This window comes from Aspergillus stella-maris (genome assembly GCF_047715825.1).
Source record: "Aspergillus stella-maris strain CBS 113639 unplaced genomic scaffold BDV14scaffold_52, whole genome shotgun sequence".
NCBI classification, from domain to species: domain Eukaryota; kingdom Fungi; phylum Ascomycota; class Eurotiomycetes; order Eurotiales; family Aspergillaceae; genus Aspergillus; species Aspergillus stella-maris.
The window spans coordinates 218,639-241,167 of record NW_027396846.1 but is presented as its reverse complement, the minus strand read 5'-3'; the positions used below and the strand labels follow the sequence as shown (position 1 = coordinate 241,167).

At 51.5% G+C, this 22,529-nt stretch overlaps 9 protein-coding genes across 9 annotated transcripts; 3 read left to right on the top strand and 6 right to left on the bottom strand.

Moving 5' to 3' along the window:
- Positions 1 to 4,001: 4,001 nt before the first annotated feature.
- Positions 4,002 to 5,951, bottom strand: BDV14DRAFT_107864 (glycoside hydrolase family 16 protein). The gene is made up of 2 exons (XM_073765628.1): positions 4,498 to 5,951; positions 4,002 to 4,446 (listed from the first exon to the last, which is right to left on the bottom strand). Exons 1-2 carry the CDS (start codon positions 5,295 to 5,297, stop codon positions 4,152 to 4,154), a joined length of 1,095 nt encoding a protein of 364 aa, XP_073625373.1. The 5' UTR covers positions 5,298 to 5,951; the 3' UTR covers positions 4,002 to 4,151.
- Positions 5,952 to 7,506: 1,555 nt separating this feature from the next.
- BDV14DRAFT_191650 (uncharacterized protein) lies at positions 7,507 to 10,431 on the bottom strand (the record flags this gene model as incomplete). The annotated part of the gene is made up of 11 exons (XM_073771518.1): positions 7,507 to 7,882; positions 7,938 to 8,030; positions 8,080 to 8,150; positions 8,199 to 8,287; positions 8,336 to 8,877; positions 8,925 to 9,015; positions 9,061 to 9,576; positions 9,637 to 9,757; positions 9,801 to 9,947; positions 9,997 to 10,118; positions 10,164 to 10,431. 11 exons carry the CDS (start codon positions 10,429 to 10,431, stop codon positions 7,507 to 7,509), a joined length of 2,436 nt encoding a protein of 811 aa, XP_073625372.1.
- A 266-nt stretch (positions 10,432 to 10,697) lies between these two features.
- On the top strand, positions 10,698 to 12,331 carry BDV14DRAFT_178568 (CSN8/PSMD8/EIF3K family protein). The gene is made up of 2 exons (XM_073769613.1): positions 10,698 to 10,961; positions 11,178 to 12,331. The coding sequence occupies exons 1-2, from the start codon at positions 10,792 to 10,794 to the stop codon at positions 11,758 to 11,760; spliced, it is 753 nt and encodes a 250-aa protein (XP_073625371.1). The 5' UTR covers positions 10,698 to 10,791; the 3' UTR covers positions 11,761 to 12,331.
- Positions 12,217 to 13,559, bottom strand: BDV14DRAFT_202904 (small subunit rRNA maturation protein TSR4; the record flags this gene model as incomplete). The annotated part of the gene is made up of 2 exons (XM_073774154.1): positions 12,217 to 13,368; positions 13,431 to 13,559. The coding sequence occupies 2 exons, from the start codon at positions 13,557 to 13,559 to the stop codon at positions 12,217 to 12,219; spliced, it is 1,281 nt and encodes a 426-aa protein (XP_073625370.1).
- Positions 13,560 to 13,992: 433 nt separating this feature from the next.
- BDV14DRAFT_202903 (putative prenylcysteine lyase) lies at positions 13,993 to 15,694 on the top strand (the record flags this gene model as incomplete). Its single annotated transcript, XM_073774153.1, has 2 exons — positions 13,993 to 14,149; positions 14,199 to 15,694. 2 exons carry the CDS (start codon positions 13,993 to 13,995, stop codon positions 15,692 to 15,694), a joined length of 1,653 nt encoding a protein of 550 aa, XP_073625369.1.
- Positions 15,695 to 16,170: 476 nt separating this feature from the next.
- On the bottom strand, positions 16,171 to 17,797 carry BDV14DRAFT_202902 (glycine hydroxymethyltransferase SHM2; the record flags this gene model as incomplete). The annotated part of the gene is made up of 4 exons (XM_073774152.1): positions 16,171 to 17,134; positions 17,190 to 17,554; positions 17,644 to 17,694; positions 17,762 to 17,797. 4 exons carry the CDS (start codon positions 17,795 to 17,797, stop codon positions 16,171 to 16,173), a joined length of 1,416 nt encoding a protein of 471 aa, XP_073625368.1.
- An 858-nt stretch (positions 17,798 to 18,655) lies between these two features.
- On the bottom strand, positions 18,656 to 19,204 carry BDV14DRAFT_202901 (RNA polymerase II mediator complex middle subunit MED9; the record flags this gene model as incomplete). The annotated part of the gene is made up of 1 exon (XM_073774151.1): positions 18,656 to 19,204. The coding sequence occupies one exon, from the start codon at positions 19,202 to 19,204 to the stop codon at positions 18,656 to 18,658; it is 549 nt and encodes a 182-aa protein (XP_073625367.1).
- Positions 19,205 to 19,435: 231 nt separating this feature from the next.
- On the top strand, positions 19,436 to 21,435 carry BDV14DRAFT_107769 (2,3-bisphosphoglycerate-independent phosphoglycerate mutase). The gene is made up of 3 exons (XM_073765627.1): positions 19,436 to 19,697; positions 19,761 to 21,081; positions 21,139 to 21,435. Exons 1-3 carry the CDS (start codon positions 19,667 to 19,669, stop codon positions 21,347 to 21,349), a joined length of 1,563 nt encoding a protein of 520 aa, XP_073625366.1. The 5' UTR covers positions 19,436 to 19,666; the 3' UTR covers positions 21,350 to 21,435.
- BDV14DRAFT_178554 (tubulin-binding prefolding complex subunit YKE2) lies at positions 21,435 to 22,467 on the bottom strand. The gene is made up of 4 exons (XM_073769612.1): positions 22,344 to 22,467; positions 22,025 to 22,220; positions 21,875 to 21,935; positions 21,435 to 21,818 (listed from the first exon to the last, which is right to left on the bottom strand). The coding sequence occupies exons 1-4, from the start codon at positions 22,402 to 22,404 to the stop codon at positions 21,759 to 21,761; spliced, it is 378 nt and encodes a 125-aa protein (XP_073625365.1). The 5' UTR covers positions 22,405 to 22,467; the 3' UTR covers positions 21,435 to 21,758.
- Positions 22,468 to 22,529: the final 62 nt, after the last annotated feature.

Here is a 22,529-nt window from a genome sequence, read left to right as displayed (position 1 = left end):
GGGTCCTGGGGAGAGTTCTCTTTTCTTCTTGACTAACCTCCTTCCTGAAGGTATTTCTTAGTACCAAGATAAGTTGCTCGATGTAGGCATTGTGTCTCAATGAACTCCTCCGTGATGCGAGGCATTGCAACCTAGTCGCTGTCGTCGAACGTAACGAGGGCAGTAAGGACATGCTACCAATTTGTAGCGACGGATCGAAGCAGAACAATTCTCCATGGAAAGAGGGTCGTCATCAAGGTAAGGTCTCTTAGTGAAAAGCACATGAAGCCTTCTAGTCATTATAAACTCAGAGTTTCCAGCCCATGACTAAACCATAGCTATTAGCCTCACGGCAGTGAAACCGCGTATGCACATGCAAAAGAAAGCGGCAACATAAACAATGCGTTTATTACTTCCTGTCATCCTTTCAACCAAGACTTGCACCTTTCTTGGATGATTGTGCGCTTAACGAAAGGGTCTTCATCTTCCCTAGGGCATGCCACTCACTTATCAACGCATACCGTAAAGCAAGAGGCAGGATGGCTTGGCTTACTATGAAGCACAGCCGGGTGACTTATGTGAGCTCGACAGGTGTGCCCACGGACACGGATGCCGTTCATTGCTAGTACGATGAAGGAACCCCATAGTACTTTCTTTCGTGAGATGGCGGAGCCGAAGCCCTTCTGGCTGATGGTATGCCATGACCGGCCTGACCCCCATGCAACACTGTGCCGTACCATGAAAGCATTGACTCATGAATGTTTTAGACTGAACTAGAGCAGAAATAAGGGCTTTTCTGTCTATGAAGTAAAGCTGCATTATAGTTTTTCTTAGGCTAACTGCAGGAATGTTCTCAAACCTGAGATTGTATGACGACGTTGAATTCATGGCAGCGCACCGGCGTCCTCTGATTTCGTCTTCCTGAGATAGACCGGGCACATCTACATTCGAATCCTGATCTGAAGAGGTTACAGTTTTTGCGGATTCCTTCTGCCTGTATGGTGTTGAGCTGCCCTTGCAGGGAGACAAAATGGCTCCCATTATGGTATAATCCACCACTATAGACCCTCAGATCCCGCTTGTAAATCCAGGTCAGGCTGGATGTAAGCCCCTCATCCAAATCCAATCAAGAAAGTGCCCAGGTGCATAGATCATATGAGAGATACAATTTCTCTTTGGACCTTGATAACGGTGCTGACACAACGAAATGTCTGCTCACTTTGCCGCTTCTCCGGCCAGAAAGGATGTTTAACCAACGCACCAAGAGGCCTGCACTTCTGCCTTTGCCATGGCATGACGGCGAACAAGCAAGGGTGTTACTTCGAAAGTTAGGTTTTATGTCCAGATACCGGAAACTACCATCCCGTCAATGCTCTCGGAACGGTTGTAGAGATAAACAGCAACTTAGGGAAGCCCGTATTTCCTCAGATCGGCAGAGCTAGCAGGAATTAATGATCCAGAATGCTGAAGGATCTGATGATCAGAGCTGAGCTTAATTTGCTTCAAACGCTGATGGGAGATATTGCGCCAATGTGCCAGTTTGGGCAAGAAACGCCTGAGGCGAAGATGGTGGAATCCACAATTGGGCGAGAACTGATTTCCTTAGACATTTCGTCAGGGAAACCGACAGCTTCTGTGTTGATCGGTAAGAGCTCCATAGAATGAGGTCGATAGAGCCTTACGAGCAGCGTCCCGTTCCAGAATGAGAGCCAGAGCTTCCTCTCCCGCCTCCAGTCTGTCAGTGACAGCCTTCAGCTGGTTCAGAGGTTGATAACCTCTTTGTAGGCCGTTGTCGACCATTGAGAGCCTCTCCTCGCAAGCCTGAAAAGCGATCTGACCTGTCTTGCCCGGAGTTCTTCAGCAAGTTGCACTGAATTGGAATGGACCCTGTCAAACTGCATCACCGTATCCCTCATTCTGACCTATGTATATGGTCAGTCTTGATACCAGTTATCGGGGTTTCTAGTCTGTCCAATGAACCCGTCCGGCGAACATAAGTTAGACATTGGTCATATGAAGCCTGAGAGCTCCTACCCATGTGGTACTTAGGGTAAAGTCTTTTATCAAAAAGCTCGAGGTAATTGAACCGGGCAACGTGACGCATCGCGGAGATACGCAAAGTATTAATCTGGGTTGCGTAGTGGAGCCCCGTCCCCGTTGGTATACTCCAGGATGTGTGCGGCTGGGTTACCTCTGTCCTAACATTTCACCCGAGCTGTCTGCTGGCATTCCTGATATGTGTAGCGAGAGGAAGAACCATCATGAATTCCTTGGAAGATTCTTCGATCCTCAACAAGACTTGACACTAACCCTACACCATAAGCAATATCTTGATTTTCCCCCATTCTATCCTCAAGCTCATTCTTCTAGGAACCGCCTCGCAAACCTTCAGCGCCCCGAAATTCGAAGTCGCTATGGTATTTATGGACGCCCAACTTCCGGCACCTGGCCTCGACGATGGCTGAGAATGTGGCGAGGTCCTGGGCGATGGTTTGCATCTGATCGGCATCGTCCCAACAACCGCGAGGAACCCCCCATCCTAGTATCCGAATCTTGTATTGTCCAGAGTTTGATAAGATTCATTGCCTGTCTTCTCTGGCCTTTCCACAGATTGAAATAGAGCAGGGACTTGGGTACCGAGCTGGCGGCGGCCATTAGATGTTGGCGGATGTGCCTTGTGGGCTCCATGGACTAACCAACATACATGGAGCTGCGAGTAGTCGGCACAATTATCGTCTGTGACGTAGCAGAGAAAACCGCCGTGTGATGGCCAGTGATTACCTTTGGAAAACACCGCTGCTGGCCAGCACACTGGTCTTGGGATGAACCAAGGGAACTCAGGACGAGGTTCGGCCTTCTCTTGGCTTCTTTGATAGGGAGACATTTTCTTCGTTGGTTACTTTAAGGCATGTAAAAGCCTTGAACAGACCACCAGCTTGCTCCACTTGATTTCCCTAGTTCCTATTAAGTATTGGCTTAAAAACCTTGAAGCTAGGACAAGCATAGGATAGGCTAGAGACTAGGAAAGATTTAAGCAGGCTAAAACTTACTTGGTAAAACAATCTTTGAAATCATTAAGGTTCCTGTCGGCCTGGATACTACACTGCCTACCAATGCCAGACCACACGCAATTGGCGCAAGCGCAAGCGCCGAATCAGACAGCAGCATTGCAGTATTCGTGGCAAAAGGTTTCTGCATCGCTGCCGAAAGTTCAGATCGATGATTTCCACAAATAAAATCGAAAGCAGGTTTGGGGGGCGGAGGCGCCTTTATATATCCCTCGACCCAAGGGTTTCTCGTGACTTTTTTACTGATGTTATTAGCGGTGATGCGGAGAGTTCGTTTCGACGGGACGGAATTCAGGTTATTCGTGGCTGTAGCTTGCTTCAGGATGGGTTGAGTTAGGGTTGGAGTCACTGGCTAGTGAAGGGTTTACTTACGGGAGCGGTGGAGCAGAAGATAAGGCTGGGATTGCGTGATATAGGGCTCGCATTCGCAATCTATTATCACCCTAAGGGCAACTTTATCTACGATTCTGATCATCTAGCGTCGATTCATCTCGTGATGAGGGACTGGACAGGTTACAACTAATGGAAATGCTACAAGACAACAACTGAACGAGTGAATGGTATATGCATTGAACCCTGACGCCTAGTACGCGCGACCGGATCTATAACGACGGTGACAGTGGCAGTGAGATCTACAGTGGTGGTACAGAAGACCGGAGTGACCGAGCTGATTGAGGTATGTGTCGGTGCAATCAGACCCTCCAGACGCAGACGGGAGCACAAGGAAAAGTATATACAGAGAAGTTATAAAAATCAAACAGTGGGTCGTGAACCAAACCAAACGGAGATATGGTGATATAAACATCAGCAAGGAGATCGAGAAATATTGCGCCGATAACGAGATGGGAACGAGAGGAACGAGATGATAGAATGCGAGGACGGAAACGGAAAGTCGTTATTCGAGGGGTTCGACCAGATGTTGGAGCAACCCCGCGCGAGGTTTGCCTGCAAAGCCGGCGCAGGGGTATTGGCTGCGTCTCGCAAACTGATGCGAGGAGGGCGCCCTTGCAGGTGGGCCGAGCCCGACTCGATAGAAGGGGAGCGAAATGTCTTGTACATCAGGATTGGTTTTTTTTTTTGTTATCGTGGATACGCATATGGCAACTATCGCACGGGCTGGTACCCTCCGTTCTTCCATTCACTCTGCTTCCAGTTGTTCTGGAAGGAGTTCATCTCGTTGCGCTCGTTGTTGAACTTGTTGTCGTCGAGGGCATGCTCGAGACGGCCCTTCTTGCGTTGGCGGATGAAGAAGAAGATGAACAGCGCCAGCAGGATTGCACCGGCGGCGGCAGCTCCAACGTAAACACCAGCCTTGGCGCCTGAAGGCAGGTCATCCCATTTCTCGGAGAGCGACTTGGGCGGGGGCTTGGTGATTTCCTCGGCGGCAGTAGAGTTACCCCTGTTATAAAGTCAGCAAGGTTCATCGTAAAGATAGGAAACGGCGGCTTACTTGATGATGTTGATGCTCTCCCAAGAGCCAGACTTGTCACCGTATTCGTACTCCTTTCCAGACGAAAAGTCCTGGACGTGCACATCCTTGACAACCATAGTGTAAGGACCAGCATCGTAGTCGACCGGACCACCAGCCCACTCAATCGTACCCTGTGCGTTGTCAGGGTCACCAGCAGGCCAAATACCGATACGGACATTGCTAGGCGTTTGAGGGAACGTGCTCTCGGTGCCGTTCTTCGCGTTGTCATAGGTGAGCGTGCGCAGCAACTGGCTGTCAACCCACCAATCAATCTTGTCTTGCGTCCAGTAAACCGTGTAGTTGTGGAACTCGGTATCGGCGTTGTCAACCTTGAAAAAGCCACCGTTCTTGTAGTTCGTCACACCCTTGCTGTAGTAGTTTGTTTGGATCTCAGACGTGTTGTATCCAACCCACTCCCAGTCAATCTCATCGAGATCATCGGACTGCAGAACGACACTGGAGACGATACCAGGTCCAGCAGCCATCTTGACGTGCATCTCGACCCTACCGAAGAAGATGTAAAACGTCGACTGGATAGTCGGCGACTGAAGCTTCTCCGCGATCGTGAATTCGGCGCCCTCGTCGGTCCAGTTGATTTCGCCGTTCGTGATGTTCCAGACCTTTTCGTTTTGAGTCTCGTTGAAGGCCCAGTCCCAGCTTGTGCCGAGGGCGGGATTGGGGTCGCACTCGTCTTCGGTGGGATTGCAATGCGTCCATGTTTGCGCGAGAGCTGGAGCGACGCAGGCCGCTAGAAGAGCCAATTGCTTAAGGAGCGGCATGGTGGTTGTCTGTGTGTTGTTGTGTAAGTGAGCCCGTGGTTGGGCGGTGGTGTTGGTGTAAAGAGTGTGGTACGGCAGGTGCACCTGAACCGGGGAGGAATGGAATGCAGGCGTGGCACTACCGAGATAAGGGCAATAAAGGGGCGCACAGAGGGCCCGGAAGGAACGACAGGGTCGAATAGGGAAATGAATGGACGTGCGAACGAAACGCACGAGGAATGGGATAAAGCCCAGGAGGTCGTGGTGAGGTAGGAGAGGATGAAGAGAGGGGTGGGAGGAGAGATCGAGAAGAGCGAGAGAAAGGAACCGGACGCAATAAGAGAGGATGGAGAGATGGAGCCGGCCAGGAACCGGTTGCAGTGGACTCGAGACAACTGTGTAGATTATTTTTAACCTATCACTGTTTGTTGCTGCTGCGGAATGGCGCTCAGGGGCACACTCTCCCTCCCAAAGGCACACTCTCCCTCCCAAATCAGGAAGCTGCCTCCCCGGGCTAGTCCCTTTCAGGGTCCGCTTAGATCTTGGCCCTGAACTAGTCCTAATATGGATTAAGATTTGTTCATCAACGGATACCCTGAGCTGGGAGCCAATCGGATAATCTTTGAAAGCAAGGAACGAGACCCCGAGTCATGTGCTTCTTTCTCTTTCCAAAGGGATTTATTTACACATTCCAGTGATCTCGATGTCTGGTAAACATAAAGTCATCAAACACCCACCTACCTCATCAAGAATGTGCTGGAAATCAAGGTGAAACAGCGTGGGTGCAAATTGCAACCTGAGCAGTCCCGGGGTAGACTCTGCAGACCCCTAAACAGACCCTGATTGGCCCGATAAGATCCCACTTGTCCTGCCAATCCTCCTGAATTCTGAACCAGTGGGTTGAAGTCGACAATCCAAGATCTTGGAAGTTGGATGCCTTTGCCATATCATTATTATTCTTATGGGCGGTCGCTTGGCTTTTATCTTGTAACTTTGCCAACTGGTCTCGGGGTGTTTCTGCGCCCATGAAGCCATTCTCTTTTTGAAGCAGTCTAAGTTTGAGATAGGAGTCAGTGGCAAATTGTGCTGTAGGAATAGCCATGCCCGATCTACTGTAAAAGCAGATCAGTTGCCGATCCACAAGTCCGAGAACCACCGCCGAATTTGACTGCCCTTGCGCGACAATTTGTATACGGAGATAAACACTCTGCAAATTAGATATTGAGAGTGCTCGTGTGCCACAAAATAAGCAGCAGAAAGCTGTAAGCACCCCTGCACAAAAATCACAGCAGCGATCCAGACTCTTCGGCTTAGAAAAATGAGCTCCAATCCCATCCAAGAGTCCTAGACAAGACCAAGCCACCACCAAGCCTCGCCAGGAACATAACAACCGTCTAGCCTCATTGGACCAAGTATATCCACCGAAGCGATACTCTGACCTCATCGGAAAAACAGTCAAAGGGAGGTGGCACCGTGCAACCAGGATGACAGCGTCTGTGCCTGCCAAGCGACCGTCGAGTCGTGGTTCAGCCCGTTGTTGTGTGAGTTCTTATCAGACTGTCTCACCCTGTCCTGTCCTGTCCTGTCCTTGCATGTTCCTGCGGCTGCAGCTTGCGACTTCCCGTGCCTCTGGACCTGGTCTTAGACAGTCTCATTTGGGGCCCTCTCAGTGCTGCTAATTCCGATGCCCCTTTTCGCGGTCTCCTCGAGGGTTATCTAAATCACCGAGGCACGAAGCTGAACAATGTCTATCGCGGCCAAAAATAGTAGAGCGACATTTGGCATTTATAATTGGATATCCACTCGGCTTCTATTTTCTCGCGAACTGCTGAGTTAAAGTCCCGCGTTGGCGCTGGGCAGTGCCGGCACCCACAGCTACTTTCCGCGGGTCCCGTTCCCGTCAATGGTCACTATTGCTATGGAGTATGGAGGGCCTGTCGCATTCACGGGCCAGCACTACTGTGCGCTTATTCTTGTTATGGGACCAATACAGTTGTATTCTGCTTAGCTGGGATGCCGGCGTTTATCCTATCGGTCACTGACTCGGTGACGGGAAATCTGCATGAGGGCCACAAGAACTGAGAAGGCAGACGTCACTGTCTTTTTGTCTCCGGGGTGAGTGATAGTAAGATCGCAATCATCGAACCTGCATTGAGTCTCTTAACGATTGCAAGCATGCTTCGACCTTGCTCACACCGGCGCCATTGGGTCCTGGACAGCATAGAGCAGCTTACTGGCTCAGATCAACATGTCCCGGCGAAGGGGGCACTTCACCGTCTTCCCAAACAACCGGTTCAGCCCCAAGCTGAAACTCAATCACCCCACCGTCCACCATAACATCCTCATGCTCAAACCAGTTTTTGTTCCGGTCCTCACCGTTAATCTTCACGCTCTGGACGTAGTGTCCGTCTTCCTGTCCTGTCGCGAGAATCCGCAGCGTAGCGTTCCCATTGATCGTCATATTCAGGTCTGGGAACCAGGGTGAGCCAAGCAGGTAGACATTTGTCGTTACAATGGGGTATAGTCCGAGCATCGACCAGAGCAGCCATGTGTTCATTGCACCAGCGTCGGAGTTGCCAGGAATGCCGTAGGGTTCATCCTTGAAACTGCAGGGGGAGTTAAGAAATTCATATGGAGTTTTCGGTTGACAAGGCCACTCACTACTGAAAGGAAAGTTCTCGAGTTCGCTGAACGCTTTTGTATTGCTTGTTGAGGTAGTGATATAGATATGGCGTTGCGAAGTCCGGTTCGTTCCTGATATATATCTGTTAGAACATCGCGTTATTCCTTTTACTAAACTCACCCAATGTTCATGAGAGTGGTTATTCCCGCTCCATTGGGGCCGAGCTCTTGGACTGAAGTGTTCGGTTTGAACTATAAATGTTAGTGGCTAGTGCGACAGGAATATATAACTGAACAGACCATGAGGTCCAGGCGAGCTTCAAACGTCTCAGGGCCACCCATAAAATCGACCAGGGTCTCCACATCATGAGGCACAACGAATGAATATTCTGTCGCGGTAAGCAGGCGAAGACAACCAAGATTAACGGGACCCTCACCCCAAGGAACTCCTTCGTAAGAGTAATCTTCCCAGTTGCAATTATAACAATAGAGCGGATCGTATCCCGAATTGTTGAATGTGCCGTTTGAGAACTTAGGTGCTAGAAAGCCGGTAAAGTTCAAGCTTTCCACATCGGTATTCCATATTTTCTGCCATCCAGCTGAGCGACGAAGGTACTTTTCCTGATCATCAGGCATCTCGCCAGCTGCCACTTGGCTGACAGCAAAATCATTGAGACTGTACTCCACTGTCCGAGAAATGCATCGAGTGTTCCTGTCCTGAGAAACATACCCTAGCTCCAGCCAGTCGTTCAAGGCACCTCGACCCTCCTTTGTGCTTGCGGAGAAGTCGATTGGGTCGTGCGTGTTATGCGGAATGACCTCAGCGTTGGTCTTCATCGCCGCGTAGCCGTCTGTCCAGTTGACCGCGCCTCGCAGTCCTTTTACATATGCATCGGCTAGGACATTATCGGCGTCTGATCCTCCTTGGACCAGTCCATTCCAATTTCCGGATCGACCGTCAGGTAGAAATCCAGAGTGCCTTCCACAGTCAGCATGTTTAGTGAGCTGTCTACAAACATAACTCACCTCCATACGTCGATTACTCCACGAACCATGGACTCGTAGTAAACAGGCTGAAAGATGTGGTAGAAACTAACAGTGCAACGAAAGATGTCCCCTGCAACCGTCAGCGGTCATACGGATACAGTACTGGGAGACTAACACATTGTATATATATCGTCCCATGACGGCTCATCTGACTCCCAAAGCGGATTCTCACCAGTTCTATCGGACGGCATCAAGTGGATAAAATAGAGAGAGCTGTACAACAGTCGTAGGTTTGTTAAGTTCGCAGAGTTGCCAAGTGGTACCTGCATCTTGCTGAAGACATCATCGTTCCATTCTTTGACAGTCGCGTCTACCGTATCGTTGAGTGTCCATGAGGGGATTTCGGAACTGATATAAGACTGCGCCCTCTCCGTAGAGATAAATGAGATTCCTATTCTTGAGGATATCTGTGAGCTTGCATCCGAGCCCCAACTGAAAATTCCACCGACTCGGTCGTTCATCGGCCCAGATGTTGCGGTGTTAGATGTATTACGATATATCGGGAAACTTGGCTTCTCATTTGAGAGCCCTTGGTATCCTCGCATTGGATCCGTGTTTGGTCCTCGGAAGACTTGGGCCGTGTTCGGTTCCGCATCAAACTCTCCATAGAAGTAGACAGTGTACGGTGCCCCTAAGATGAGTAAGTACAACACTCGACAACAGAACTAGATAGGGAGACCGGGAAGCTGACCGTTGTTCCAACCACCAATGTAGGTTCCATAGCCGGAGTATGCTTTTCCGTCGTTGTGAATTTGGATTTCACCGCTGATGTAGAATTGACCATTGGTGTCGTCGGGTGCTCCAGGCAGGTACTGATACAGTCAGCTTTGCCATATGCCGGGGGTCATAACACACATGAGAGACATCGACGAGTACGTGTTTCTCTCCTTCGGGGTAGCTGTATTGAATGATCCCGGCATGGCGTGAAGCGGATAGCTCTATCTGAACGCCGCTCTGCAATTGCGTTTTGTAGTATCCAACGCTAGCGATATCATCACCAATCTGAGAGAAATTAATGACTAGACACAAGGGAGACAGGATGGTGAGATACCCTTGGCTGGGCATAAGTCAGATTGTCGAATAGGTTTACTGGCTCGGCAATAGACGTCAAAGGCATCTGGGGAATGATTCCATATTTGGGAGCACCGCCAGTGCCATGCTCGTGCATCATTGCTATTGAAGGTTAGATAGTCTTTCAATCTGGCATACCAGACGTACTAATTGCAGTGACATTGCCATCCGGAGTCCAGCCTCCGTTCAGCACAGCCATGCTCCAGTTGGCTGCAGTGCTGTCGATTCCAAGTTTGACGACCCCGAAAGGACGAGCACCACCGACAAAGATATCACCTCCGCCATATCCTTGGCCTGGAAAAGGTCCTTCAGACCCGATAAAAGGGTTCACATATTCAGAGTAGTCCACCTGAGCGGAGACGGCTGTAGTAAGGCCCAAGAGCCAAGCATTTCTAAGAGACGTTAACAACACCATGGTTAGTGCGGAGAAGAGCTTCCATTACCGAGACGCAAGAGGGGATATTTAAACCTTGAGATCAATAGCAGATGGTACCTTCCCCTCATCCCCCAGACGCATAGCAAGTCAGCTACGTAACAGGGTTGTACCGGAGTAGTTGCTCCAATGCGGAGATGCAGATCTATGCACCCGGGGAAACTTGCCAATCCAGTCAGTTTATCCGACCGGAGCAGCCGCACAGCAACACAATCGAAAATTCACCCTCCAAGCAATTCCATCCATTTGTCCCGCCTTGACGAACGAGCCTCCATTAACCCACCAGCACCTCGGTGTCCTTCCCTCCCTCTTTCCCTTTATCACACCAGCACCTCCGACAAGATGGGCTTCGCTTTCGACAAGTGCGACACCCGCCCCGCCAACATCGAGGCCATCCTCAGCGGTCTCGACCGGTACAACCCCGAGACCACCACAGTATTTCAAGACTACGTCGTCCAACAGTGCGAGGACCGGACATTCGACTGCTATGCCAACCTGGCTCTGCTGAAGCTGTGAGTGCACCCGAAATCTTCCATGCACCTGTTACCCCGCCGTTATACCACCGGCTACGCTGGCTTCTATGATGTTAAACTTTTCTTTATTATCACGTTTCCTATTACCTGATACCCAATTCGGGCATGTTGAGCATTGTTTCTCTGAAAGCCATTTCAAACCCCATTTTGTCAATTTCAACTTGTCGTTGCGCCTGCTAATCAGCCGACCGACAGCTACCAATTCAACCCCCACCTCCTCCAACCCGAGACCGTCACCAACATTCTCGTCAAGGCCCTCACCATCTTCCCCTCTCCCGCCTTCTCCCTCTGTCTTGCTCTGCTCCCCGCCTACACCCAGCCCTTCCCTGCCACCGAGGCCGAGGCCCAGGCCGCTCAACAATCCGACTTTGTCGAGTCCGTCCAGAAGCTCGCTCGTCTCTCCTCCCTCCTTGAGTCCGCCCAGTATGCCCAGTTCTGGTCAACGCTGAACTCCGACGACCTGTACGCCGATCTCGTTGCCGACGTCGCTGGCTTCGAGGAGCTCATCCGTATCCGCATCGCCGTTGAGGTCGGCAAGGCTTTCCGTGAGATCAATGCCGAGGTTCTCGAGCAATGGCTTGACACCCGCAACCGCGAGGCCCTGGAGAAGTTCGTCACCGAGGTGTGCACGTGGCAGGTCGACAAGTCTGGCTCTGCCACTATCATCAATGTCCCCACAAACAAGGAGAACGAGGCTCGCAGCGAGGTCAAGAGCGAGCGCGTCGGCGTCGACATGTTCGGCCGTGTCATCCGCCGTGGTTTCGAGCAGGGTGCTTAAGCTCGAAAATATATCCACCTAACTCTTCGAATACTATGCAAGGTCTAGTCAATCTGCAACTCTGACATGGCCGCATATCTAAAACCACAAAGTGGACTCTGGTCCAGCTCAAACGCGAGATGAGCCCAAGCAAAAAATGATGACGACGGAGATAGACCAGCATGGGGAGGATTGGAATGTCTGGACTGGCGCATTTGGCGTTGTGTATTTGCTTCTCATTTCATCATTCTATACCTACCTACCTACCTACTATTACCTAGGACAACAAGTCCCTCTGCCCTGTATCTACTACCTACTAGCCGAGAGATATCCTGACACATCAGCGAACAAGAAATGCTGAAAATACAACACTTCAAAACGGTTCAAAACTTCAGAACAAGTCTATTGTCATCAACATAAATCATAACCATACCCACTCACCAAATCTGTACTTCCATTCCAATACCTTCCAGTACCTTATTTCGCAGCCTCCTCCCACTGCACACCAGCCCACTCCTCCCTATAACTCACAACACCAACCTCATTCGGCCCACAATTCCTACTACAAACACCCATAATAATAGTCCCCCACTCCATCCCCCCCTCCCCAACACCAAGCCCAACACCCTCCATCCCCTCCTCAAGCACACTGATCGCATGCGGAACAAGCTGCAATTCAAAGACCCTCTCCGCACCACAAGATTCGCACCGCGGCATGCGGCTCGGACTAGAAGTAGTGTTAAGCTTGGACAGCGCACTCTCGTAAAGCCGCTTCCCAACCTCGTCTTTATGCGAATAAAGCACGGGATTTCCCTTGAATTCATATCGAAGGACTTGCTCGGGATTATGTCCTAGTCGGGTCGAGAACTTCATGAATGCCCTGTCGAGCTCGGATTCGAAGGTGTCTTTTAGGTCTGCGCCCGGGCCGCCTTCAGCGTCCTCTGTATCGATAGTCACGTTTTCGGGAATTTTGGGCGTTGCAGGGCGAGAGAGGGTCTCGCCTTCGGCGTCAATGAAGAAGTTTGTGTAGGGCTTGGGGAAGTCGGATTGGGAGGGCCAGGGGGTGGATGGTTGGGGTAGTTGTTGTGGTTGGGAAGGTTCGGGGGTGGAGAGGCGGACTTTGTCGGCGAAGGATTCGGCGAGGGTTCCTGTTTCTTTGGATTCGGATTCGGGCTTGGACTCGGGTTTGGGGGGTGGTGTAGGCGCTGGGCTAGCGACAGGAGCAGCGAATGGGTTTGCTGGCGCAGGACCAGGCTTGGAAGAAAACGGGTTCGCGTTCGCAGAAAAACTGTTCGTAAGGGTGTTGCTTCCAAACAAACTAGCACCAAGGTCAACGGCCGGCTTAGCAGGCTCAGGCTGTTTCTTCTCCTTCTTGGGTTCAGTCTTCTTCTCCACCTTTTGCGATGGCTGGTGAAGTTTGTGGATTCTTGTTGCGCGCAGAGCGCGGACGCTGCCTGGTTTGCGGTTGCATGGCTTGCGCGGGCACGAGAAGATGTACAGGCGGCGGTCGGAATCAGGGAAGTGTTCGTAGAGTTCACCGTCTATTTCCAGGAGGAGGGACATGGGGCTGTTGCACACTTTGCATTTTGCGAATTCGCCGGAGGGCGGGGTAGATTCGTCTATCCAGGACTGCGATAAGGTATTAGTGAGTGTGACTCAACTGAGGACTGTTTGAAGGGTATTGAACATACAGGCCAACCTCCAATGTGAGTTACTGCATCCTCAATGATCTCTTCAGAGGCGTATCCTAGGACCACGCCGGTCTCGGTGTAGTCCCCCTCATTCTCGAAGCCGGAGGAGTCGCTGTCATATGGGTCCATGTTGGTAGTATGGATAAAACTGAACCTGTGGATAGGAATAACAGATACAGCTCCGGTGACGAGGATCCCCTTCGTTTTCTGGTCAAAAAGAGACGCGGGGTCAAATTCAACGGCGTCGACAGAATTGTATAGACCGAAAAAATTTAAAGATTGGGCGATAAGCGATACGGGGACAAATCGCGCTATTCCGTCTATGAGCTAGCGTGGTTGACAGCTCCCCATGGCGAGATCCATGCTTGCTCTTCGTCAGCTTCAACAACTTCATCTTCTTCCATGCTGGTTTGATTCTACTTGACGACCTGGCTGTGCCCCCACTCAATATATAACCCTATTTATTTTGACTCTGTGCTTCTGTATATTTGAGCCCGTCGCTGGACGATCGGGACAGTGATCACTCAACACAGGGCTAGCGACTCCGCTAAGCTTCTCCATTATGGAGCTCTTCCATAGAGGCAGCTTGAAATGGTGCCTATATGTATGGTTTCTTTGCTATGCGACAGCACTAGCATTTATCCCAATCCCCAAACTTAGCGGTGCCCAAGCATCCCTTCGTTCAGACGAGGCCGGGCCAAAACAAGTTGCTATAATCGGTAAGAGCTTCAAAGGCTATACATCAATGCCTTTTCTGACATTGCACAGGAGCTGGCGCAGCCGGAGCATCAACAGCGTACAATTTACGCAAGCACGCAGATTCAGTTGGGATCCCAGTCAACATCACTGTCTTTGAGCGCGCCCCTTACGTCGGAGGCCGCTCAACAACAGTGAATGTATTCGACGATCCAGCATACCCGATCGAACTAGGCGCATCTATTTTCGTCAAGGTAAACTATAACCTCGTCAATGCCTCCAGAGAACTCGGTCTCAATGTCCGAGGCGCCAGCTACGAGCGGCCCATGGAGGCCGAAACCCTCGGCGTCTGGGACGGCAAGGACTTTGTATTCGTCATGGAAGACTCCGGTAGCTGGTGGACTATCGCTAAGCTCCTCTGGCGCTATGGGTTGGCGCCAATCCGAACGAGGAACCTCATGCAGACTACTGTCAACAAGTTCCTTCAGCTGTACAACGAGCCGTTGTTCCCGTTCAAGTCTCTTACCGCTGCTGCTGAGGCGGTTGGGTTGCTCGATGCTACGTCTACGCCTGGGGCTACGTTTTTGGAGAAGAACAGTGTTTCACTCAGGTTCTCAAGGGAGGTTATCCAGGCTAGTACAAGGGTCAACTATGGTCAGAACTTGCCTCTCATCCACGGACTTGAGTCAATGGTCTGCATGGCCACCGATGGAGCCGTATCCATTGAAGGAGGAAACTGGCGCATCTTCGACGGTATGCTCAATGCCGCACAGTCCGATATCCAGCTTAACAAAACCGTCACATCTATCACCCGAAACAAAGACGACACTATCACTCTCAACATCATAGATGAGAACGCTTACTTCAAAGAGGACCAATCAGCTTCTTTTGACGAGGTCGTCATTGCCGGCCCCTACCAGTACTCCGGCATCAGCATCACTCCAGAACCAGAGCATATCCCAGATACAATTCCCTTCCACACGCTGCACGTCACACTATTCTCGTCGTCTCACAGGCTGTCAGGAAAGTACTTCAATATGAAGAACCCATCTGACCTACCGCCCGAGACAATCCTTACCACTCTCCCAGCAAACACAGACCTCGGCGACGCCGAAGACGGCGTTGGACCTGCCGGGTTCTGGAGTATTAGTACTCTTCGCACCGTCGACGTCCCAGGTGAAGCAGGAAAGCACTACGTCTACAAGATCTTCTCACCGGAGAAACCCACAGCGTCATTCATCCGCGATATCCTCGGTCTCGAACAAAGCCCCGAGGCTCCCTCCTCGGACAACGGCATATCTGGCCTCCCCAAGGAAGATATATCCTGGTCTCACTCTAAGGTTTGGCACCCGTATCCGTTCCTCTATCCCAGGGTTACATTTGAGGATCCCATGTTGGCGCCGGGGGTCTGGTATACGGGTGGTATAGAGAGTTTTATTTCGACTATGGAGACTAGTGCGCTTATGGGGAGGAACGTTGCTGCTTTGATTGCAGAGGGTTGGAAGGGAGGTGCTGTTGTAGAAGAGCAGGGTAGGGTTCTTGTTGATCAGGAACGGGGGGAGTTGTGAGTCATTGGATCTAGCATGGCACTAACCTAAGATTATGTATGCCGTGTTTTCTAATGAGGAAACATTGTTACGTACTCGGGAAAACATGAGTCAATGGCAAAATGCCACTTCGTTGATGTCATTAATCTGTATATAACTGCCTTTAACCAAGACAGACGCCACTTTAGGCTTTGAAAAGGGTAGACTTTTCCTGTTGAAGAAGGTGTTGAAGAACCAATCCCAGTGCTATGTTTATTCTCATGCTCATCATGCATATCCGTATCCCGTGTCCCGCGTAAGGTGTTGAAAAAGCAGACCCGAACCCCGATAAACGCACTCCGCAACCCAGTTTTATGCGCAATGATGTTGAACTCGTACAGAGTAAAAAGATAAAAAAGCAAAATACAAATGGAAATAATGGAAATAAAAAGAAAAAATGGTATCATATCCAAAGTTAAAGTTTGGATGGGTGGGTGTTAAAGTCCCATATTAACCGCTTAGACGGGGAGGGGGAAAGAGCTGGCCCACTGGGCGATCTCCTTACGGAGCTCGAGGATCTCGGGGACGGTCTCGGAGGCGACCTTGGCCTTGAAGTCCTTGAGCTTGTTGGCCTCCTTGGGGAGCTCGCCCTGGACGGCCTTGCAGATGTTGATGGACTGGTCGATGTAGCGGGCGATGCGCTTGAAGTCCTCCTCGCCCATACCACGGGAAGTCATGGCGGGGGCACCGATACGGATACCGCAGGGGGTAAGGGCAGACTTGTCTCCGGGGATGGAGTTCTTGTTGCAGGCAATGTTGATCTGCTCGAGGACGGCCTCAACACGGGCACCGTCGAGAGCCTTGTTGCGGAGGTCGACGAGGACCATGTGGCTGTCGGTACCGTCGGAGACGAGCTTGTGGCCGAGGGCCTTGAACTCCTCCTCGAGGGCCTTGGCGTTCTTGATGACCTGCTCCTGGTACTGCTTGAATTCGGTGGTAGCAGCGTACTTGAGGGCAACAGACAGAGCGGTGATGGTGTGGTTGTGGGGACCACCCTGGTGACCAGGGAAGACGGAAAAGTTGATGGGGCCCTCAAGGTCGTAGAGGACGTCCTTGCCGGTCTTAGCGTCGGTGCTGCGGACACCCTTGCGGAAGAAGATCATGGCACCACGGGGTCCACGGAGAGACTTGTGGGTGGTGGTGGTGACAACATCGGCGTACTCGAAGGGAGAGGGGATGACACCGGCAGCGATCAGACCGGAGATGTGAGCCATGTCGACAACAAGGTAAGCACCGACCTTGTCGGCGATCTTGCGCATGCGAGCGTAGTCGATCAGACGGCAGTAGGCGGAGGTACCAGCGACCAGGATCTTGGGGCGGTACATCTCGGCGTTGGCCTCGAGCTGGTCGTAGTCAATGATACCAGTCTCAAGGTTGACACGGTAGGGGAAGGTTTCGAAGTAAGTGGAGACAGCAGAGATCCTAACAAAACGTTTAGTCACGAATTGATTCAATTTCGGTTTCATGTTTGACTCACTTCCTGGAGGGGGTCTGGTAACCGTGACTCAAGTGGCCACCGTGGGGGAGGTCGAGACCCATGAGACGGTCGTGGGGGCGCATGAGAGCCTGGTAGACCTGGAGGTTGGCAGGGCTGCCAGAGAGACACTGAACGTTGACACCCCACTTCTCAGAGTCGAGGTTGAAGGCCTTGAGGGCACGGGACTGGCAGAGAAGCTCAATGGCATCAATGTGCTGGTTTCCACCATAGTAACGAGCACCGGGGTAACCCTCGGAGTACTTGTTGCACATGGGAGAGCCAAGAGCATCGAAGACAGCGCGGGAAGTGAAGTTCTCCGAGGCAATCAGGACAACGGACTCGCGCTGACGTTGGATCTCGTTTTCCTATCGGACAATCAAGTCAGACACTTTCCCTCGGGATCGTAGGCCTCCTCTTGGAAACAAGAAAGAAGCAGACTAAAGACATCACATACCATGATCTTAGCAACCTCAGGGTCGGAGTTGACCAGACGGTCCTCCATTTGCTGCAGCGGTGAGTCAGTGGTGCTCATGAACAGATCTGAAAGTCAAAGAGCTCAATGGATTACTTACAGCCCGGTGGGCATCTGACAGGGCGTAGGCGGCCATTGTGAGAGTGTGAAGAGGAGAGTAAGGGATATAGAGAATGAAAAAGAAGCTGGGATGAGAGAGAGGATGAGGAGAAGAAGAAGAGGAGGAAGGATGGGAAGGAAGAAAAAAAAGGTGGTGGTGGGGTAGGTAAGGAAAAGTCAGTTGCCTCAGGAATCCAGACTTTGCAAAGTGGCGGGGAGTTGGCACGCGATATCGGAGTTTCCTTAGTCCTCACCGATCCGCTGTGCTCGATTACTCGGAGAATTTACCAATGAGCTAGTTGAGTCATTGCAATGGGTACTCCGTACTTTGTCTTGCTTCTCGAAAATCACAGATGGAATGCCGTGGGAAGTATTAAATTGGCTTGTATTATCATATACTGTTTTGTAGACGATTGAGACACACCGGGAATATTCTAATGAGGACCGCGGTGGCACCGTCTGCGTTCGGGGTGTTCTCTTTCCCCCGCCTGAGGTCGCCTCAGCCTACCGTCAGCAGCTCGTGCCATATTGCCCGAAGGTCTATAACTATTGGAGAGACCGAAATATAAGACTTATAATCAGTTCTTGTGGCACTGGCATCGGTCATCGAGGGCATAGAGCTTAGGTTCGAATGAGTACCTCCGCTGTCCAGTTTTCGGCATCGTTTCGAACGATGCATGGTTTTTCCGCATTCACTAACTGAATATCGCCCGTTCCTAAATTGTTCAATTGACAATGATTCATCCGATCTCCGTACTGGTCTCCGCGCTTAAAGGGCACAGGCATTGTTTACAGCAGTAGACCAAAGCTGCTGTCTTGCCGTACCATTTCCGGATAAAGTATGCGTCCTCCGCGTCTAGCGGTATGTTGAGTATACTATCAATCTCTGTGATATTCAAGGACTCGGTCTGGTCTTTCCGGAGTTGGTATCGTTCGCTCTTCTCCCAAAGTCTGCAATCACTGATTTCAGCCGCGTGATCCTGTCCTCGAGGTCGTGGATTTCTTCCTCCTGCTCGTCCACAGTGCGGTCGATATCGGGCAAACTCTCAACGACGGCTTGTGCTTTCTGTATGCGAATCTTAATCGAGCTGACCTCGGTTGGAAGGTTCTTGACGTCCAAATCAGCTGCAGAAGTGTGGCCGGGGCCTAGGAGTCCAGCATTATTGCCATCATTGCCAACCGCTGAGGACGATGGCTGCTGCTGAGATTGGCTCTGATCCTGTCCAGCGACACCGTCGTTCGCGCCATTGGCAGCTCCGTCCCCGTTTGTCTGAGGTGAGAGAAGTCGCAGCAGTACGCCATGTAGAGGAGGGATGAAATCGAAGGTTTGTGGAGGAGGAAAAGGAACGGCTTGCGGTGTTGTTGGCGTGTCATTGATCGCTGGGGTTTCGGGCGCGGACGACTTTGGCCCTGGTGTTACCGCGGTCGGCGACCTGGAAGCCATCGCGGGTGTGGGGAAGAAAGGTGATCCGGAGTGAGTATGTTTTGAGAACGAACCGGAAGCAAGAAAAAACTAATAATGGGGCTCTAGATAGCAAAAGAACATCTGATCTCCGAAAGCTGGGGATTTGTTTAGGAAAGAGCCGGAACGCGGTCGAGAACGGAGGAGAGAGTGACGTCGAAGTCGCGGCAAAAGAAAAGCAAAAGGGCGGTTTCCCAAAGCGTCACCGGGCCCCTCCCCCTCCATACATTATTTCCAAGCTCTGTTGTTCTCACCGGCAGCCTCGACTTCTTTTTTTCTCGCTGTCTTTACCCCAAATTCCTCCCACTCTTCATCCCTTCTACTTCATATTTACTTCATTTCTGTGAGTGCCTCACCTTTCGCAATCGCATTTATTTGCAGAAATCACCCCACCGTTCTTCGCTGACAACCAACTTCAGGATCAACAAGAGCTTGACATTCATCATGGCTAAGGTTGACCAGAAGGTTGCCCTCAGTATGCACACCCTTTTTACAGCTTTCCAGTTTTCGGAGTGCTCCTACTAACATCACTGTTTAGTCGTTATCGATGGCTGGGGTGTCGCTGGCCCTGACACTCGCGAGGACGGCGATGCCATCGCTGCCGCCGAGACCCCGTTCATGTCGGGATTCGCCGAGAAGGATTCGAAGACTGCTTCCGGTTACACTGAGCTCGACGCCTCATCACTTGCTGTTGGTTTGCCCGAGGGTTTGATGGGTAACAGTGAGGTCGGTCACTTGAACATCGGTGCCGGCCGTGTCGTCTGGCAGGACAGTGTTCGCATCGACCAGACCCTCAAGAAGAACGAAATGGGCAAGGTCGAAAGCGTCGCTGCATCTTTTAAGCGTGCTAAAGATGGCAATGGTCGTCTGCACCTCCTCGGTCTCGTCTCCGACGGTGGTGTTCACTCCAACATCACCCACCTCGTCGCCCTCCTGAAGGTTGCCAAGGAGATGGAGGTTCCCCAGGTCTTCATCCACTTCTTCGGTGATGGCCGTGATACCGATCCCAAGAGTTCCGCCACGTACATGCAGCAATTGCTCGATGCCACCAAGGAGATCGGCATTGGTGAGATTGCGACTGTCGTCGGACGCTACTACGCGATGGACCGTGACAAGCGTTGGGAGCGTGTTGAGATTGCCGTCAAGGGCATTCTCTCCGGTGAGGGCGAGGAGGCCACTGACCCCGTCAAGGCCATTGAGAAGAAGTACACCGAGGACCAGACCGATGAGTTCCTCAAGCCCCTCATCTTCGGCGGCAAGGACAGGCGTGTGCAGGACGACGACACCCTCTTCTTCTTCAACTACCGCTCCGACCGTGTCCGTGAAATCACCCAGCTCCTCGGTGACTACGACCGCTCTCCTCGCCCCGACCTCCCCTACCCCAAGAACATCCACCTCACCACCATGACCCAGTACAAGACGGACTACACCTTCCCCGTCGCCTTCCCTCCTCAGCACATGGGTAACGTCCTGGCTGAGTGGCTCGGCAAGAAGGACGTCCAGCAGTGCCACGTCGCTGAGACTGAGAAGTACGCTCACGTCACCTTCTTCTTCAACGGTGGTATTGAGAAGCAATTCCCTGGTGAGGTCCGTGACATGATTCCCTCGCCCAAGGTCGCCACCTACGACCTTGACCCTGAGATGAGCGCCGAGGGTGTTGGTAAGAAGATGGAGGAGCGTCTTGCCGAGGGCAAGTTCGAGTTTGTCATGAACAACTTTGCTCCACCCGACATGGTTGGCCACACTGGTGTGTACGAGGCCGCCATCAAGGGTGTTGCTGCTACCGACAAGGCCATCGGTGTCGTTTACGAGGCTTGCAAGAAGAACGGCTACACCCTCTTCATCACTGCTGATCACGGGTGAGTTTTCCTAGATTATCAATGATCTGCATCGAATTTAAGCTAACCATGAACCAGTAACGCCGAGGAGATGCTCAACGAGAAGGGTACCCCCAAGACATCGCACACCCTCAACCGCGTTCCCTTCGTCATGGCCAACGCCCCCAAGGGCTGGAGCCTCCGCAAGGAGCCCGGTGTCCTCGGAGACGTCGCCCCCACTGTCCTGGCTGCCATGGGAATTGAACAGCCCAAGGAGATGACCGGAGAGAGCCTGCTGACCAAGGCATAGATGTATATATAGAGTTGATTTGCACGCCAACTAGACCTTGTTTATGAGAGATGATAGTCACGGAGTTTTGAATGAAGCATATATTGCAGCGCTCAGGTATCTTTAGATCACAGTAAACCAACATTATATTGTTAGCTCGTATTGTTGGCTCACAGGCCATTGAACCACCACTCAGTCAACAGGCCATTGGCCGACTCGCAGCCTCCCTATGACCTCGTTCAGCTTCCATCTCGTAGGCGATAGCCACAGCACCCATCCACCATCTCGCAGCAGGGCATTGCTTTGGGTTTGCGTAACTATTCTGCTGGCCGAGGGGCGACTTTCTTCTTGGCATCGCCCAAGGGCCCATACTCCCCATTCGCTAATTCGCATCGACTTTATCTTCGACAGCTTTTATTGAAGGCGTAGTTCAAGCAGAGGCAGACGCAGCGGCGGCCTGTTGTTGGATCTGGCTCTGGAATTGGACGATCTAACGGGACGGTTAGACTAGAGCCGGTCAGAAGAAATACGCGATGGGAGACTTACCTCCGTCCTCTTCTTATCGCTCTTCTCCGAGTTCTCCTGGATCTGTCCCTCGATGCGCTTACTGTGATAGCAGTTAGCACGATCGTCCAATTCAACCCACCTTGCAACCACCCCTGGTCAAAAGCAAAAGCAAGGGGGAGGGAAATCTACATCTCCTTCTCAATAAACTCCAAACGCCCATTGACAGCCATAAGGGCCTCACTCTTATCCTGCTTCAGCAGCACAGGCCCAATGAGCTTGTAGATGTTTGCATCGTCGTCGAGCGAGGTAAATTCTGTTTGCACGGACTTGTTCTCTTGCTGTTGCGATTCGAGCTTCTGGCGGGCGTCGATTAGGCCGTCGAGTTCTGTTCACAGCAGTTTTGTTAGGTCGCGTGTTTCTTGGGGGACTGAGTGCGGTATAGGTATGGAGGGGTCATCCCCGCTCCGCCGCAAGCACCGCAGAAAGAACAATTGTGAAGGAGGCGTACCGGTCTGAAGGTTCTGGAATTCATCGGAAAGAGCCTGCATTTGCTTCTGGGGGTCTGCCATGTTGATCAAACTTTGGAATAGGAACCGTGACAAAATAATGAGTAAAAGTTGACAATGAAGCTGGAAGATGGCAGAATGTCGGGGTTCCTCCAAGGCGGCGTTGGCGTTGCTCAGCGAGACCGGTC

What these genes read in the sequence shown, in the direction of transcription:
- BDV14DRAFT_107864 (XM_073765628.1), bottom strand. Translation starts at nt 5,297, where the DNA reads ATGCCGCTCCTTAAGCAATTGGCTCTTCTAGCGGCCTGCGTCGCTCCA. An exon ending in GAGAGCATCAACATCATCAA is followed by an intron (nt 4,447 to 4,497) that starts GTAAGCCGCCGT and finishes ACTTTATAACAG; the next exon opens with GGGTAACTCTACTGCCGCCG.
- BDV14DRAFT_178568 (XM_073769613.1), top strand. Translation starts at nt 10,792, where the DNA reads ATGGGCTTCGCTTTCGACAAGTGCGACACCCGCCCCGCCAACATCGAG. An exon ending in AACCTGGCTCTGCTGAAGCT is followed by an intron (nt 10,962 to 11,177) that starts GTGAGTGCACCC and finishes GCCGACCGACAG; the next exon opens with CTACCAATTCAACCCCCACC.
- BDV14DRAFT_107769 (XM_073765627.1), top strand. Translation starts at nt 19,667, where the DNA reads ATGGCTAAGGTTGACCAGAAGGTTGCCCTCA. An exon ending in TGACCAGAAGGTTGCCCTCA is followed by an intron (nt 19,698 to 19,760) that starts GTATGCACACCC and finishes ATCACTGTTTAG; the next exon opens with TCGTTATCGATGGCTGGGGT. An exon ending in TTCATCACTGCTGATCACGG is followed by an intron (nt 21,082 to 21,138) that starts GTGAGTTTTCCT and finishes ACCATGAACCAG; the next exon opens with TAACGCCGAGGAGATGCTCA.
- BDV14DRAFT_178554 (XM_073769612.1), bottom strand. Translation starts at nt 22,404, where the DNA reads ATGGCAGACCCCCAGAAGCAAATGCAGGCTCTTTCCGATGAATTCCAG. An exon ending in GAGTTTATTGAGAAGGAGAT is followed by an intron (nt 21,936 to 22,024) that starts GTAGATTTCCCT and finishes CTGCTATCACAG; the next exon opens with TAAGCGCATCGAGGGACAGA. An exon ending in GCGATAAGAAGAGGACGGAG is followed by an intron (nt 21,819 to 21,874) that starts GTAAGTCTCCCA and finishes CCGTCCCGTTAG; the next exon opens with ATCGTCCAATTCCAGAGCCA.